Source organism: Macrosteles quadrilineatus, unplaced genomic scaffold (genome assembly GCF_028750875.1).
Source record: "Macrosteles quadrilineatus isolate MER2022 unplaced genomic scaffold, UCM_ALF_1.0 Scaffold_8__2_contigs__length_117827958, whole genome shotgun sequence".
NCBI classification, from domain to species: Eukaryota; Metazoa; Arthropoda; class Insecta; order Hemiptera; family Cicadellidae; genus Macrosteles; species Macrosteles quadrilineatus.
In genome coordinates this window covers 28900882-28919550 of record NW_026542601.1, presented here as the reverse complement: position 1 = coordinate 28919550, position 18669 = coordinate 28900882, and the positions used below count along the sequence as shown (strand labels likewise).

General features: G+C 34.2%; 1 protein-coding gene across 2 annotated transcripts in view; it reads right to left on the bottom strand.

The window, feature by feature from the left end:
- Nucleotides 1-4078: 4078 nt before the first annotated feature.
- Nucleotides 4079-18669, bottom strand: part of LOC129000962 (uncharacterized) — a 29330-nt gene continuing 14739 nt past the window's right edge. For both annotated transcript variants that reach the window (XM_054428061.1, XM_054428060.1), the window contains exons 2-6: nucleotides 13439-13513; nucleotides 12699-12786; nucleotides 11843-11916; nucleotides 9952-10105; nucleotides 4079-7437 (exon numbers count right to left, since the gene is read on the bottom strand). In XM_054428061.1, the coding sequence (XP_054284036.1) occupies nucleotides 7337-7437; nucleotides 9952-10105; nucleotides 11843-11916; nucleotides 12699-12786; nucleotides 13439-13513 (492 nt within the window). In that variant the 3' untranslated portion in view covers nucleotides 4079-7336. The remainder of the gene's footprint in view (nucleotides 7438-9951; nucleotides 10106-11842; nucleotides 11917-12698; nucleotides 12787-13438; nucleotides 13514-18669) is intronic.

Here is an 18669-nt window from a genome sequence, read left to right as displayed (position 1 = left end):
TGAGACATAAAAACTATTTATTACTGTAAGTAATCTATGTATTTTATTACCATTAAAAAAATGTTTCATGTGTTATTCATAGGATCTTATTTTGTAGTCCTAATGTTATTTTTTACTAAGTCTATTTATAAAGTTGTAAAATAAAAATTGTTTACTGTAACTAACTTTTTAATATACCTTGCTAAAAATTGTATCAAACCTTTTAGGTTTTTCCCAGATGCATAAGTAGAACAAAATATTACACAGAAGTAGTGGACTTTACTGAATTGTTTTTGGCCTACGATAGATAATTAGGTGTGATTATTGGAAGTTCAAATGGGCTTGACAGATGACGAGTGAGCCAGTTTTGGTTTCTAGTCTGTAGTGCGCCAGAACGTGAAACCAAGACGAGATATCATGGGTTTGCCTCATGGTGCCATTAAAAACTTATCAGTCAGTTCATTCTCGTATTGTAACAGGAAATGTTTGTAGAAAACATTAACACTAATACCGGAACCCCCGGTCTAACAGGCCCACGGGAATTTTCAAAAATGCATGTTGGCAACACTGTTTACTTGGGAGATTCCATTCCCCCCTTTTCTTCTCCTACCTATTGATATATTGTTTGTTCATTTTGCATGGGTGCCGTGACCTTGACAGGGCCCTGTTTCATAAAACTACTAGTCTAGTATTTACTAGTCCATGGACTAGTAATACTAGTGTATTTTACAAGTCCACGTTTTAAAAACCTACTAGTGTAAAATACTAGTTACTAGTGTAGGGACTAGTATTACTAGTGGTTTTTACTAGTGTAGACAGCAATGTGTTTCATAAAGTTTTACTCTTGTAAATTACACTGGTAAATACTTGCCATTTTCTAACAACCTCTCTACACCCGTATTATTTGAAGTAGACTAGTATTTTTGGAAAGAGAGTTATTTCATTACTCACATCATTTAAAAAAATTAATTATTAAGTTCTTTTTGCAAGTGCGAATTGGCTCACGTTTGCAATTTAAGATAAAAATAGATCTATGAGTGCTAAAATGATAATTATTATTAGATATAAATTACAATCAATAAATGTGGCGTAGTACAAAAAGAGTGAAATTGAATTTTATAATGTATGTACAATCGCCCTATTAGAATTAATTATAATTAAAGGTTATCAATTTCTGTGAAATTTTAGTCTAATTTTACTTGAGTTAAATTTCATGGTTGTATTAACTATTTAGCTATCACAGAGAAAAGATTTTTAAGCTTTGAGTTTGAGAGAAACCAAATTAAAACCGCATACCATATTGCATACAAAGATGTACAAAAATGTATCCAACATTGCAACATTAATCAGATTATTTTACACCCAAGGCTCTCGGTTTTATTTGAAGACATTTTAATAGGAAATAATAGTAAGACAATTTTAGAGAGGAGTTGCATTGTATTTTTTTAGGTGCTTATTATTTGTTTCCCTAAATAGCTAAAACCCTGTGATGTACTAACAATTTTGTAGGCCTATATTTGATTTTTGGGCGTTGGACTGAACTGCTTATCATAAAAACATTACTTTTAATCCATTTTGGTATTCTGAATTTGTTATTCAAAGTAATAAAAAAATTAGATGTTGATTAGAGCTGTTATTTAAATGGAAAACATGTAAAAGTTTAATTAATGGAACTAAAGTATAGTGAGTGGTGCGGATTTGAACCAGGGACTCACCACATGAGAAGCGAAAACTCTACCTCTGAGCTACGTCCTGCAATAGCGCATATGCCATGTTTTACTATACTGTACTTGAAAACCTACTTCTCCATTGCTTGTAACGGCGTTGCAATTATTTGTTACATCAATAAACGTTTAGGCTTATTATTCATGGTTTGTAGACTCAAAATTAGAATATCACAGAATGGTTTCTAACCCAAATATTCTTATGCATTCGAATATTTGAAAACATAGGTTAGGGTACTTGAAAACGTTCCTAACAAAATGTCCTTATAAGATTCAATTACATTCAAAATTTGAGCCTTCTTTTCTTTACTCATAGCAAGCTTAATTTTATATGTCAGAATAAAACAAAAACTATACAAATCACAGCGAATGCGGCAGACACAGATCAACTTCCACCCAACAGTTGAGCGCCGCAACTAGGCCTACAATCACCTGTTGATTGCAGCGACGCGACGCCGCGCCGGCGGGCTCATTGATGAACATAAATAATAGCGGTTTGATAAATAATGTGTGATTGTTTTACTTGTGTGTCTATATATTTATTAATTAAAAGAAAACACTGCGTTTCTACAACTATTTACTTCTTGTATCAAATGAAAACAAAATTAAAACCCTTTATAAAGGGTTTGAAAACCCGTGATTGAGGTTAGAAATTTGTTTTGAAAGTTTATACCTTTTAAAGTTGGTCACGTGACTAGTAGTTTCGGTCACGTGACTAGTAAAATACACTAGTATTTACTAGCGGTATAAAAACGTTTATGAAACACAAATTAGTAGGACAGGTAAATAAGGGACTAGTATTTACTAGACTAGTAATTACTAGACTAGTAATTACTAGACTAGTATCTTTATGAAACAGGGCCCAGGTTGTCTGTTCATAACATGCCCGTCTCAGAAGCTCATCGTTGGTGTATTTTAAAGTGGGGTCTCACAGGCCGAGGGTTTCGGTTTGTGTGTGTCTAAGCGAGGTCCATTATTTTTGAAATGGGGTCTCACAGACCGGGGGTTTCGGTTAACGTCAGCCTAGGTAGGGTTTCGTTATTAGTGTTAAAAACTATGCAATACCAGGTAATGAAATATGATAAAATATTTACAGGAAATGTTGATTACTGTTATACACATCGTATCTCCATGAGTTACACACCAGTAATTTTTTAGTTGACTCTGTGGACTCATTGTAAATATGACTGTTTTGAAATAACTTCTGTAATACTTTACAATTGCTCGAATTGGAGCAACATGTACACTAGTAAATATTATTACAGAACTTCACAAATATCAGAACAGACTCACTATAGATCATTAACATAAAAACATGACGTAAATGAAAGAATCCTATACTAATGACGTTACCAGTTCCATTTAATTAATTTTAAATAATGTTTACATTCAGGCGAGTGACATCATTTTTGTTATGTTTATGATTCATACCCTTTCTGTTCCAATATCAGTGCAGTATTTAATATGTTTCAACCAGCTGTGTGGAAATGTGAAATCAAATTATTTAAACTTTGTCAGATTGTACTTTGTTACCATGAAGACCAATGAATTTACTTTTAAATCCCTCACCTCCTTAGGTCAATATCGATGGAGGAATAGTTCTATAATATATGTATTCTCGGAGCGGTAGCTTTATTTTTGTCGAATTTGAGCCCAGTCGGTTCAGTAGTTAAGTTTTTGAGTTTAGCTCATACAAACACACAGACAGACAGACACCACCTCTTCTTTATAATAGTATAGATAGATAAGATAGATAGGTAGATAGATACAGTAGACTCTTATCCGGACTCCTCGGGACCCAGGCCAGTCCGGATAACGGTTTTTCCGGTTAAACCGAGGTTCCCAAAAACTCATTAAAACAGACTGTTTAAATGCATACTGTATACAGTATTTGACTTAATTTTAGGAGAGCATTGTATTTAGACACGTGATCACTGGTCTGAATTCTTTCCCACAAGAACAGTCATTTCAGTACCGCCCACTTCCTGCCGATCTAGTCTGGTTAAACTGATGTGCTGATAAAAATTGTCCGGTTAAAGAAATGTCATTTCCGGCGAGTGTAGTCCGGTTAAAAGGTGTCCGGGTAAGAGGGAGTCTACTGTAGATGGATAGAAATATAGATAGATTGTTCAAGCTTTTTCCAAGGATTTTCTACAAGGGGTGTCCAACAACCATTGAATACCACTGCATTTCTTATTTTAATTTAATCTGGCCTTTCATTAACTTTACCGAATTTAATTTACAATCAATCAGGATTGAGGGTTAAGTGTATATTGTAGATTCCTGAGAAAGTCTTCAAATGGTGGAGGAAAACAATTAAAATAATGTATTGATTAAATAATAATTTATTTTGTGGATGGCACAGTTTATAAAAAATAAAACTTTAAAAACAACTCTAATCAAACATATTTTTAATGCAATCATTGTATGTGCTTAGAAAAAAACTATTTATGGATTTGTACAGTTTTAAAATTAGTCAAATATATAACTGAACAATTCATACCAAGCAAGTATTAAATTTCCAATTCTACATTTTATCTAGGAGATTACAAAACGCAACGAATCACATTAGATTCAATAAGTAAATTTCTGTAAAATTAAAAACTGTTAAAACTATTAAGTATAAGGTACTTGTGTTATCTTACAAATTAAAATGCAATTAACAAAATCTAATTTAACTTAAAACTATAATAAATTATAATACATACATTGCTTAAACAAGCGCAAAAATTATGAAAGGGTTATCACGAGACATTGCTATAATGAATTCATGGTACATTTCTTTAAAAATCCCTGTATTTCTAAAAAAAATTCCTTTGTTTAAAGAAAGTCATACTCAGTATGATTTTGCAAGAGTTGAACGTGGTGCAATAATTAAATAAATAGCATAACCAATTTTAAGTAACAACACATAGAAGTAAGAAACAGAGGATACATTCAATGGTCCACTTAAGTGGTGTCTAGCACCAGTTGCTGGTGTCTAAAGCAAATTCTATTTGTCATTCTCTTCCGCTCTCCTTTCCCACTCGCCATCACGAAAAAAAGCTGTACGTAAAACCCTGTGTGCTACAACTGCTGTACAAAAACGCTGTGTGGCCATCAGTGTTCAGGATCTTCCTGGCTCATTAAGCCCCGTTTCCATCAAACATTTTGTACCAACAATGTTGGGAGCTAAGTTCAAGTTGATTTGAGCACAGCTCCCAACAATGTTGGCGCGCTGTTTCCATTCCAGCAGTACGCGCCAACATTTCGCGCCAACATTTCCCGCCAACCCCTCCTTCTACTGTGAGCACATTTCACTACCATCCACGGGTCGCCGGAATTTTATCCCCCTGGAATTTTACCCCCTGGGCAAAGCTGACGTCACTATGACGTTGTAACCTGAGTGGCCAAAAGTTTGTTCGCGGCCGGAATTTTACCACCACGGATTTGGAAGTCTAATGAAAATAGTCAGAGCGTGATTAATTAGATTAGCGATGAAAACCGGAATTGTACTGTCCATATAACTAGCGTTTAGACAACTGAAGATGTACGGGCCGGATTTTTACCCCCGGAATTTTAACCCCGGAATTTTACCCCCGGAGTTTTACCCCCCGGAATTTTACCCCCTGGCCGATTTTAGAAATTGAACGACTGATTTTCTTATTTCTGTTTTTAATTAACTGTAAACATTTCATTATTTAGTCAGGGTATCTTTATTTATTTATTTTGTAATCTCAACTAAGTAAACAGAATTCGTTGTTTTATTTTGATCATATTAACAACAGTTGGCTTCAAAGATCAAATCCTGATAAATGCATCTCAAAATTAAAATTAAAAACCTGTTCGATTAGTTAATGTTACAAATACAAAGATATCAACTTTAACACTTCGTCTTTTCCCCAATATTGACTTGACATCGCCATGGCCTCACCATACCGTCCAAAAGCCCAACACAACAAGTTACACCGACACTACACAAGAATGTTTACACCATAAACAAAAACACGTGGTGTTGTTGGTGTTTAACCCGTCTGCTAGGCTAGAGGTGCGATGGTGCTGCGGTGGATGTGCGGCGCGGCGTCTGCTCCTCACAGAGCAAGTGCGCATGCGCGAGTTCTGCTCACAGCAATGTTGGCAGCTGGACACCGTTTCCATTACCTTTTGAGCACAGCTCACAACAATGTTGTCAGCTGCAACGGCTGCCAACACTTTTTGTTGGCCAACACTGCTCAAAACATTATGCTAGTGTTTCCATTCAACATTTTACTCCAACTTTATTGTGAGTTTAGCTGACAACAATGTTTTGAGCAGAAAATGTTTGATGGAAACGGGGCTTTACAAGTACATTTCCGCCCCAAAATACCAGATCTAAAAGCGCAAGTTTGTCCCACAAGCTTGTATCCTCTGTGGGAACAACATGGCTCTAAAAAAGAGCATTATCTAATGAAAAGTTACGTTTTTGAAAAATGTTTGGAATATTGTTGTCTAATAAAGTTTGAGACTATTAGCTTATAGATACTGAAAACAATCAAATGGATCTTCTCTTAACTTCCTTCACAAGGACGAAATAAATATACAGTGTAATGTATTTTAGTAAATAAGCCCTTATAATCTACATCTTAAATGTTGAATTCAATCCCTTACAAAACATGTTTGCAATTAACTTTAGTAGGGTATTCTGAAGTAGATTTTTATTTAATTTGGTAACTATTTTGTTGATATTTATTAATGTTTTACACTTCTGTTATCAAAATGTTAAGATATATTCAATTATAATTAGTTAACATAACCCTAAACTACTTAATATAACTATTCTAATAATAAATAATGAAATGGACTAGTGAATTAGGCAAGACTTAAATGAAAATAGTATAAGAAAGTAAAAGATAAAGTAAAAAAAAAAACACAGAGATTCTTTCTTTTAACATTGTCAAAAGCTTACAGATCATCAAGAAAGACAAAATAAAATATGCAATAAAATTGTAACACATATAAACAATATAATTAAAATAACTTACTCGTCTTAACATTTCTAGTAAAAAGATTATCAAACAAAATATATTAAACTTCATATAAAACTAATCAAACAATAACTGTTAATGATCATATTATGATTGTGAGGTTTAACTCGGGGTTTAACTAAAGGATTACTGTTGACTATTCTGGCCTTAATCACAAAATAAGAATTCTGCTATATGAAATTACGGTTTAGTTATAGCATTAACTTTATACACCTATTGTCTGGAGCCTTCTCTTCCTATAAAAAATCTAAAGCATGCTCTGATGTATGTTATGCATCGTTACGTTTGAGTGTGCTCATATTGCCTTCAAGTTTTTCTAGGGTAAATTTTACACAATTATACTTTGTTTATAATTCCAGATGACAAGCAATTAATTGTCTACCGGTACTAATGCTGTTATATTGTTTTATCTTATTAAAATGGTTTAGAAGTTTATGTACAATAAATAGATAGTAAACATCATAACACACTCCAGACAGAATAATTCTTAACATAGCCTTCAGATGATGAGATCCTACTCTATAAGGGAAGGGAAGGTATGCTAATGGCAAACAAAATAGGGAAAGAAGAAAGAACAATGAAGAATTGAGATTAGGAAGAATCAGCAATGAGGAATTGTAGAGGTTAGGATTAGCGTCTGTAGGCGGGTCGAGAATAAGGACCTCTGCCTTTCTCTTCTTGAAGGAGCTGATAGTAGCTGAAGACAACAAACCACAGGTACACGTAGATGGCTGAAACAAAATTTATGTTGGAAGAATAATACTCAAATGGTTGTTAGGAAAAGACCGATTGCAAAGAACTTCTTCAGTACGTTTAAATCCTTAGTCATATCTGGACAAGTGGCTAAAGTACTCGGTTTGGTTCTGAGAGAACTCAGTAGCTCTTGATAGTTGGAAACTAAAATATTAGATCTCTACTTGATTGTCAGACTTTTAATAAATGAAAGTTTATTTTACCAATGCTTCAGTCAAACCACAATGGGTACTTAATACCTGCTTCTGAACCATCGTGCCTCAAGGTGTTATAGTCTAGACTTAACTACAACCTGGTCATGTTAGTTTTTTGTCAATGTACCTTGGTGCGTTTTGTATTTTTTGTAAACGTGAACAGAACTGTTCTAATTTTATGAGCGATTTAACCCTTAAAAGGAATTCCAGATCCTCAAAGTTACTATTTGTATATCTTGATATGTATCTGTAGTATTAAGGTAGGCTTTAGTAGCAAACTGTGGGTTCAAGGAATCAGTATCTAGAAATAGTTTCAATCTCAATGTTCCTAGAACATACTATTGAAGTATTAAACTACTTTGCGCTATATGTGGTTTTCATGGGTTTAACGGTCTACCGCAAGCCTCAAGACTTTTCCAGCTAAAAATCAAGCCTTACTTGTTGAAAAGCCCTTGTTAATAATCTGTTAAGTAGCTCTGTACAATATCAAAATCAGATTTATCCAACCAGGTTTTACTAAAATTCCAGTTTTTTAATCAGTGGAATCAGCTATTCATCAATAACAGTTCTCTTTCTAAATACCGAATTTGTATTAGATCACTGGTACCGTACATTAGTTTTTGTAAATTAATATTTTTATTAATTTACTAAAGTCGTAATTTTAAAAAATTTTAAACTTTTTACTATTTATTTATCTTGTGTTGTCATTGCGTATTAGTTCTCTTTTATACACACATAACTTCCCTATCAACACAATAAAGTTTCTGATAACACTAAAGTTTGCTCCAAGGTTATTGCAGATTACTTCACTTCATGTTTACTTCTCTTTGCTTACCTCTGTTACTAACCATAACGATCGTTGAAAACAAAGATATCTTACAATAGGTTAAGTCAAGGATTTGATTTTATTAGAAAAAATAGCATAATATGCTATATCAAACTGATGCCTTTCAACTTCCAAAAATAAATTTTAGAGAAAGGTTCTAATGAAAATTTAATGGACACTCATCATTGGCAAAAATATTTTCAAATACAGTACTAAATTTTACTACTCATGCATGAAGGGTCTGAAATGCATTTATTTCTCAAAGTTTTCCCTGCAATCTTTATTTTTATACACAACATTATGAGTGTCCTAGAACTTTTCATCATCATTGTCTTAATTTTCAACTTTACAAGATGTAAGGCAAGAAAGTAAAACTTAAAATTTGCAAAGTTGTACAATTATATTATGCTATTCAGATTTTACACTAGTCTGAGGAAAATTGTGACAATTCATTGTTCTACCTCTGAAAAAGTACCTCCTATAACTTAGTTAAACACTCATCTTTGGTGATGGTGAGTTTAAATCACCTAACTGATTATTATGGACACTAATACCAAGGAATAAAAACCCTTTAAGAAGCGCAATGCTTTTGTAAAAAAATCTGTCTGGGAATACTTGAATTTTCTATAGTTCCCGCGGCGGCCGCTAGGTAGACCATCGCGAGCGCACGACCAAGTCAGCTGACTGAATGAGAGAGCATGAGACAAAGAACTTGCTTAGAAAGATAGAGAGATAGAGTAGCGCAGTTGCCGCCCGAGCGATCTTAGGGGCCGCCTCGCAAAGCTCATTTTGGCGGCATAATTCCACTCTGACTATTCCCCATAAGCATTTCGCTTCTTGTATTCATTGCTAATACCCAGTGCTCGATTTGCGGTGGAACAGAGTTCCGGTACCTACCTCTCTTTCGGAAAGATAAAAATATTGGCATAAATAGGTAGGTACATAAATAAGAACTAAACACATTAATAGGTTACAGGTTCCAGCACCTCTTTTTTTACAAATCGAGCACTGCCAATACCCATTATCAATTGCGGATAATCAAACAGCTAACGGTACTATGTTTGTACTTCTACTGTTGTGCTGGTGCTACTATCATATGGTTTTATTTAAGAGCTTTTATGTTTTTATTCATACGCTATTTGTGTTTGACTATCGGTACTTTACTGTTCTGTGGGTGGATTTTATTGCGTTTTATAGGATTAACTGGGTTTGTGTAGGGTGTAGCCTTGATGTAATGTAGTATATTTTACTAACCTGAGGATGGAGTCAGATTCCAAGTCCCGAAACGTCGTAAAAACTTTGTTCCTTATTGATCGTGATGGAAAATTACCACAATAATCTGTTTGATGTATTAGGTTTACTTGTGGTCAGTAGTTTGATTACTGAACGTGTAATTGACCAATGTAAACTTAAAAATCAAAATTGATTACCGAAACCAAACAAATCTTAGCTCAAAAATCTAAATCACTTACCGACACTTGATAGTCCGAACAGTAGCCACAGGCAGGCTCCAAAGGCTTGTTTGTGCATGAAGAAAACAACGGCTGTGTAGATAACTGAGATGGCAAGACCAATGGCTAACATGATGGCGAGAATAACCCATGGCAACATCATAAACCGGTTCCTCTGCGGAAAAGATTCAAGTTATTGTAAAGTTTGTCAGTAAATTTATAGTAATATTTTTGTTTAGGAATTATTATGATTATTGAACATAACATCCCTCATATCGTAAATTACCCCCGCCGCAGCAAACCTGCCTTCTAAGCGAATTTCCATTTGCCTAAATTGATTTTCAATTAAATCTATTTAAATAACATCGGGTTTAACGAGTCCTAGGTTTGCTGCTACAGGGAAACTAAAAGTGTGTTTTTGTACAATTTTAATAGCTTAGTAAAAAATAAATAAATTTGCCAAGTTTAATCAAAATATATCCATAAACAAGCAAACTACAACATTTTACAATATTCTCCAGAAGAATAACATGGGAATTTTATAATCACATTTTATGTAATTTTCTCCGTAACTAATAACCGTACAAAAACACTTTGATATGCTAAAGTATTTGTTTTCTTAAGCTCTTTAAAAATGTCTAGAGAGAAATTGGGAAATTTTATGTTTTGAGGGTCAAAAATTAGAAAACCCAATTTTTTAAAGGTTTTATAGTATAACTAGCTGTGTACCCGTTCTACGCACGGGGATCTTATAATATTCAGTTGAAACCTTCTTATATAAAGAACAGCAGTTGGTTTGCATATTTTAAGATATGCTGGCCAAACTATTATACATAGCTTCATTTTATGTTGTTTTTTGTTGTTCCGGATCGGTATGACAATCAATAAAAGGTTAAATTACCTCTGTGTCTGCCGGTCGATCCTATAACGGTAGGCTTACTTTTATTTTTACTATCTGATCTCGTTTGCATGGCTCAATCACGTCCTGGTTGAAGTTCGTTCGCTACGCTCACTCACCTGTATGTTGGAGCTCGTTCGCTGCGCTCACTTTCCTTCAGGTTAGCTCGTTCGCTACGCTCACTTGCCTTCAGGTTAGCTCGTTCGCTACGCTCACTCGCCTCCAGGTTGCAAATTAGCTGTTGTCATAAATGTAAAAGAAATAATAGTGCTAGTGCTGCACCCTGTTGGTAATCCTTGTAACTTTAATGCTATTGAACATCACAGAACAGAACCAACTTGTTTAATTGAAACAGCTGTTAAGATTCAATAATTTCATTTCTCATAAGGTTAACATGGGCTTCCAGAAATTCCACGTCAAAAATCGACAAAAACTTGATTTTCAAGGGTTTACTGTTAAATATCTAACTGTCTCATATTCGATGAAATACGTCTAAAACCATCTCATATATGTATAGTATTTGGAAAATAAGTTTCAGGCGGGACAGTGCTATAGTTATTGAGGAGTAGTTGTAATAAAGTGCGTATTTTAGCGTTACCAAGAGAATGACAGATAGACAGACAGACAGATAGACAGACAGACAGACAGAAATTGAGATAAGGTTTGATTCGGTTTCTCTGACCTATGAAATGTAAAAATAACCAAAAAGTTCATTATTCTAAGCAATGTACAGACAAAACTCTAATTTTATTTATATAGATAGTTCAAATTGATCAGGTGCTGATTCATTTTGGAGTAATAAATGTAAACAAAACAAAATAGAATACTCCGTAAATATCAAGCTCAAGCTTTACTATAAGGATTCGGTATACTAAACTGTTTGTTGATTAAGCTCTACAAAGTTTCCTGAACTCAGGAATTCTTGATTTATAAAGATTTTATAGATATTTAATTTGGTTGTTCCAAAGAACAAATTAAAAATATTTTTGAGAACTATCTTCATCTAATACTTACCTTAAGTGCTCCAATGATAAGGAGAACTGATATCAACATTGTCATCACTAAGTTGATGGCAAGGATTATTTTTACTGAAAACAAACAAAAAAATTAAGGTTGATTAGAGAAATTAACCATAATTATTTGTTTAAGTTTATTATTAGAGATAGGTAAGCTTATGGCGTAAAAGTATTACTGTAAAAATTTCCCATCACTACTTGGAAAACCACAATTTAAAGACTTTGAGATCTGAAAATTAAAAGGATTTACATAGCATTAAATATCACTGTAAAAAAGAGTGGAAATATTATTTTAGTCACTACTGTATCTAATAATTATAATCTAATAATACCTACCTATAGGTATATATAGTCAATGCTAGTGGCTCATTGCACTAGATGTTACTTTATAGTGAAAAATTTGTTTACAGCTGGCACATATGGATGGGATTCTATTTCGGAATCCAAAAGTCAACACTCAACACTACAACTTGAATATATGGGAATAGAATTTAATCTTCACAGAGTGTATCTAAATTGTTAAAAATTAGGTTTAATGCTTAAGTCTGTTATCCTGTAACCAAAATATTCATTTTAACAAGGTAACGTACTCATAATAACCAAGGTTTTCCGTTTCATACCAAGATTCTCTCTGGTACGAAGAAACTCTTTGGTACCAAGATGCTCCTTTGATACCAAAGATACTCTTTGATACCAAAATTCTCTTTTGATATCAAGATAATCTTTGATGCCAAGATAGTCTTTAATACCCATGATACGCTTTGATACCCATTATACTCTTTGGTACCAAGATAATCTTTGATAGCAAGATAATCTTTGGTACCAAGATACTCCTTTGATACCCAGATACTTACCAATGTCAGATGGAAGTGTGTCAATAACTATCGTCTGCAGTTTTACATCTGTGACCAAGATGAAAACAAGTGTGACAGCTCCAATAACCTGAATCACAAAAATTCCAATTATTTTGTTGTCCTTTATTTGTCATGACAGCATTTTTTTTAACTAATTTGATATTTTAAAAGATTTAAGTAATTAACACTGTAGTTCTTGGGATGTGGATATATAGTTTGCATAAGAAAATACTTACGTTGCCTGACAAAGTGGCCTTCCTTGCACTGATTATAGTACAGCAAGTAGCTAAATTACTTCACTTACTTATTTTTGCTGCACTCGAAAATTTTGTTACCAACGCCAACCAAGGGGTTTTGGATATTTTGTTGTTAACTGCAGTGTAAACACAGGGTACAACAAGTGCTGTATACGTGTTTTAACAACTTGTTTAATTAAACTGATTTCTGATGTTACACTGGAAATTGTTAAAAACGTCAAAATGTTTTGACATTAAAAAAAACGTAAATGTTCAAAACTATGGCGTAAACAAGGCTTTAGAACTGGACATGTAAAGCTTAACATAACTATTTGTAAAAAACTGAAAATGGTAATAATATTAGTACTGATGAATCTACAAAGGATTAACACAAAAGCATGGTTAAAAGGTAGAATTTTTTAAATTCCTGAGACTGAGGAAACAAGTGGTGTATGCAATATTCTGATAAGTTAAAAATAAAAGTGGAAAGTTTTGTAAACTTACCACTCCTAAGGCTCCACTTATAATCGTCCCAACCTTCAATGAGGCACAACCACAACAGGAATTTAACATAGGCATCTGGAAAACAAAAATAAATTTTAGTATACAATATTAGTTTGCTTATGCTAACGCAACTTTAGAAAAAATTGCTTGTATGCATTTTTAGAATACTAGCACCTTATTTAAGGTATTATAACGTTTTATTAAATTCTCTCTTAACTCCTAATTATTTTTTTATAATTATTAAGATTGCTTAGTCATATTGAATCAGTGATAGGCATGTATTAATAATTAACATAAGATCGGTGTGCAAATGGATTTAATGTTATTTGGTCCAGTGTGTTATGCAAATGGAAAGACGGACAACATATCTATATATTACAGTAATAGGAAAGCATGTTTCTTTCAAACCTTTATTGTTCTCAGCTCGTGTGCATTGCAGGGAAAATCGACGCATACTGTTAGAAAGATATTTATTGCCTATAGATGTGCAGAATTTCTTTATAAATTAAAATATACTCAAAAATATGCACAAAAATAATGAATTAAAAAAATGACATGGGCCTTATGGGTATCCATGCTGGAACGAAATATAAACAGAAAATCAAAACAAATTGAATAAATTCCAAACACATGTGTTATTTAAAGCGAGGGGGGGGGGGAAGTATAGAAGTCTGTACATTACATATTTTTGGTCGAGATTTCGACCACTCGACGACCTCTAGCTTTAGCAAATTTCCCTATAGGAAAGTAGCTATTACCGTAGGTGGCACGATAAGACCTAGACCCGGGACCGATTTACTTTTTCATTTTGATGTCCCCAGAGGCCAAAAACACCATTTGTTCAAATTTTTATATATGTGTATATATATATATATTTATATATATATCTAGTATATAAAATTCTCGTGTCACAGTGTTTGTCTGCAAACTCCTCCGGAACGACTTCACCGATCGTTATGAAATTCGGTGTGTAAATTCTGTAGGTATGCGAATCGGACGTAAACTATTTCCCGTTTCGAAATTCTTAAAAGGGCTCCGCCCCAGTGGCTCTGGAGTTTCCCATGTTAACCTTATGAGAAATGGAATTAATGAATCTTAACAGCTGTTTCAATTAAACAAGTTGGTTCTGTTCTATGATGTTCAATAGCATTAAAGTTACAAGGATTACCAACAGGGTGCAGCACTATTATTTCTTTTACATTTATGACAACAGCTAATTTGCAACCAAAAGGTGAGTGAGCGTAGCGAACGAACTTCAACCTGGAGGCGAGTTAGCGTAGCGAACGAGCTAACCTGAAGGCAAGTGAGCGCAGCGAACGAGCTCCAACCTAAAGGTGAGTGAGCGTAGCGAACGAGCTCCAACCCAAAGGTGAGTGAGCGTAGCGAACGAGCTCCAACCCAAAGGTGAGTGAGCGTAGCGAACGAACTTCAACCTGGAGGCGAGTTAGCGTAGCGAACGAGCTAACCTGAAGGCAAGTGAGCGCAGCTAACAAGCTTCAACCTAAAGGTGAGTGAGCGTAGCGAACGAGCTCCAACCCAAAGGTGAGTGAGCGTAGCGAACGAGCTCCAACCCAAAGGTGAGTGAGCGTAGCGAACGAACTTCAACCTGGAGGCGAGTTAGCGTAGCGAACGAGCTAACCTGAAGGCAAGTGAGCGCAGCGAACAAGCTCCAACCTAAAGGTGAGTGAGCGTAGCGAACGAGCTCCAACCCAAAGGTGAGTGAGCGTAGCGAACGAACTTCAACCAGGACGTGATTGAGCGATGCGAACGAGATCATCTTGAAAATTAAACGTAACGGTACTTTCTTTCCATCGGTCTGTCTTAGGGGAAACCTATAACTTAGGCGATACGAAGTTCGCCGGGTCAGCTAGTATATATATATAATACGTCCGTGAACGCGATAAAACTTGAGTAATTTTTGTCCGATTTTTATGAAATTTGGTTTAAAGGTGTAAAGCGGAATAAACTTGAATGAGTTCGCGAACCAGCACGATCGGACCATGGAAACGGGGCTTTACGGGGGGATTTATGGGGTAAAAATTGGTTTTTCTCACTTTTGACCCTCAAAACACAAAATTTCCCGATTTCTCTTCAGACCTTTTTAAAGAGCTTAAAAAAACAAATAATTTAGTATATAAAAGTATTTTTGTTCCATTATTAGTAACGTAGAAAATTAAAAAAATTGTAAATTTAAAATTCCCATATGTTATTCTTATGGAGAATATTGTCAAATGTTGTAGTTTGCTTGTTTATGGATATATTTTGATCAAACTTGGCAAATTTATTTATTTTGTACTAAGCTATCAATATTTTACTCAAAAACACACTTTATTAGTTTCCTTGTAGCAGCAAACCTAGGTACTCGTTAAACCTCGTTATTATTAAACCGTTATTATTATTAAACCTCGTACTCTCGTTATTAAAATATATTTAACTGAAAATCAATTCAGACAAATGGAAATTCGCTTAGTTGGCAGGTTTGTTGCGGCGGGGGTACAGTATTTATTATAGTGTAGGTTTGTAAGACACAGTCCCTTGCAACATAGGATGAGTTGTGAAAGAGAGGGGGGGATTTGATAAATAAGAGCTGTTTTAAAGAGATGAGATGTTGGCAAACTGAACCGCTAAATTTAACCTCAACAATCATCTGTCCTTGGACCACAGACCACCGAACTGACAGTGTTGCAGGCGGTCAAAGACGTTTGGATAAAGTAAATGAACCTTTAGTTGTTTAGTTCACTGTCCTCCTCTCAACAAATGCAACTATGGCAAATTTTGCCTCGGGAAATGTAAAGAAAATATTATTACTTGTGATTCCAGAGACAAGTTCACAAATAATTTTCTGGCTTGGTGCATAATTTCGAGCAAATAATTATTGATTACAAATTCGATACATAGTTTTAAGTTAACTTGGTAAAATGTTCTCGATTTTTTGTAAATTTTTATATACTTTGATTACACAACTATTTGTTAGAATAATTTGTATACACCATATGCACGTAAAAATATTTATGTAGGCTATAATTTTCTCGTATTAAATCTATCAACAAATATTTTTTTATGTACTTGAACGTGTTAGTGAAATAATGATCAACCCTTTAACAAAACTGGAGCAGCAGGGATTTCTTTTATGTAACTTAGAATGCATTTCAATGTGAGGTACATGGGCATAGTTTTGCCATAGACTAATTAACACAAGGGCCGTATGTTTTATATGGTTTTATCTACGGGTTTTGCTGACGGCCCGACTGCATAGAGTGGAAAACTATCTTTATAATTTACTAGCTGTAACCCGCGGGCTTTGCCCCGTTTAACTTCTTAATTTTCAAGATTATCTCGTTCGCATGGCTCAATCACGTCCTGGTTGAAGTTTGTTCGCTACGCTCACTCACCTTTAGGTTGGAGCTCGTTCACTACACTCACTCACCTTTAGGTTGGAGCTCGTTCGCTGCGCTCACTTGCCTTCAGGTTAGCTCGTTCGCTACGCTAACTCGCCTCCAGGTTGAAGTTCGTTCGCTACGCTCACTCACCTTTTGGTTGCAAATTAGCTGTTGTCATAAATGTAAAAGAAATAATAGTGCTGCACCCTTTTGGTAATCCTTGTAACTTTAATGCTATTGAACATCATAGAACAGAACCATACAGAACCAACTTGTTTAATTGAAACAGCTGTTAAGATTCAATAATTCCATTTCTCATAAGGTTAACATGGAAAACTCCAGAGCCACTGGGGCGGAGCCCGAAAGGATTTTTGAAATAAGAATATGCCTATATGTTAATCGGGAATGTGAGCTATCATCATGCCAAATTTCAGCCCAATCCGACCAGTATTTTTCGCGTTCACTTGTCACAAACATACATCCATACATCCAAACTTTCTCATTTATAATATTAGTAGGATCATGTGCCGTTCATGACACATATGTGGCAGTATTTCGAATCCAGCACTCAGACGCAAAATGAATTAATTTTTATTAGATCCCCATCAGCATTGTTGTTCCATGTGGGTATTCTTTTTTTCAAATTTGCTGTAAAAAACTCAGATAACTCTAAATCAAATTAGTTTAATTAAACATTTTGATTTGTTTTTGTTTAATTTTGAAAATTATGGCTCATAAATTGGAAAAAATTGTTTAACATACAAAGATGTAAGTACTGTATGCTAAACAATAATATTAAAACAATTAAAGACAATATTTTTGGGTGAACCTTTTTGTAATTTCATAACATTAAGTGAAAAATCTCAGACCGTCAATTCGATTGTGTTTTTTAAAGTAAACTTTTATAGTGTGTGACCGGCAATTTTAATAAATTTAATATATTCCCTTATTTTGTTGTAGCTTCATTGTGTATATTCCTACAGATAAAAAGAAATTGAGCAGTAGGATATTACTTTGGACAACTCTGAGAGAAATTAAATTTCAAATAGCTAGGTTACAAGATTTATTAATAACTTTACAACTTATAATTTGGTAACGTGAAAAGTATTTGTATTTTACGAGTTGGCGCAAAAATAATGTATGTGTTGACAAAACATTTTAAGATAATGGTCGTCTGAGTTAAGTCTTCACCACAAGCTTTATCGGTTCTTTACACAACACTGGGTCCGGCTATGTTTGGGTTTGAGGTTAAAGTAACGTGTTTTGAAACTGAATAGCGTGGTCGATGCGGTTTTACTTCATCCTTCCTTTGGTTCCTAAAAAGAAAGGAGGAAGTGGGTTGGAGTTGGAGCGTGAGAAACGTCCTGGAACTCGGTGTTCAAATCCTACAATTATTCACAAATCAATTTTTCGTTATACTGCAGCAAAAACAGCATTTTTTTTATACATAGGTTGTGGGTCTAAAGTAGCATTTTTACTCTCTCTCTTTGGGAGTAAAAATCAGTTTTTGTAAACAGTTGTAAACAATCGCATGAATCAATATTATTTAAAATTGCCAAATTTGATAAAAATATATTCATAAACGAGCAAACTACAACAGTTTATTTATTCTCCATAAGAATAACATGGGGGAGCGGTTTTTATGAAAGCCTGATTTCTCCTAAAAGTTTGTATAACTAATTTAAATTATCTGTAACTATCTATCCTTACATTTACGTGTATGTCCTTATCCTTAAAAGAGTGTCACAGATCATTGGACGACAATATTTAACTCGTTTGTAAATAGTTAAACTAATTGTTCTCGTTGTCAGAGTGAATCATCAGTATTGTTTACAATTCTATAATCTATTT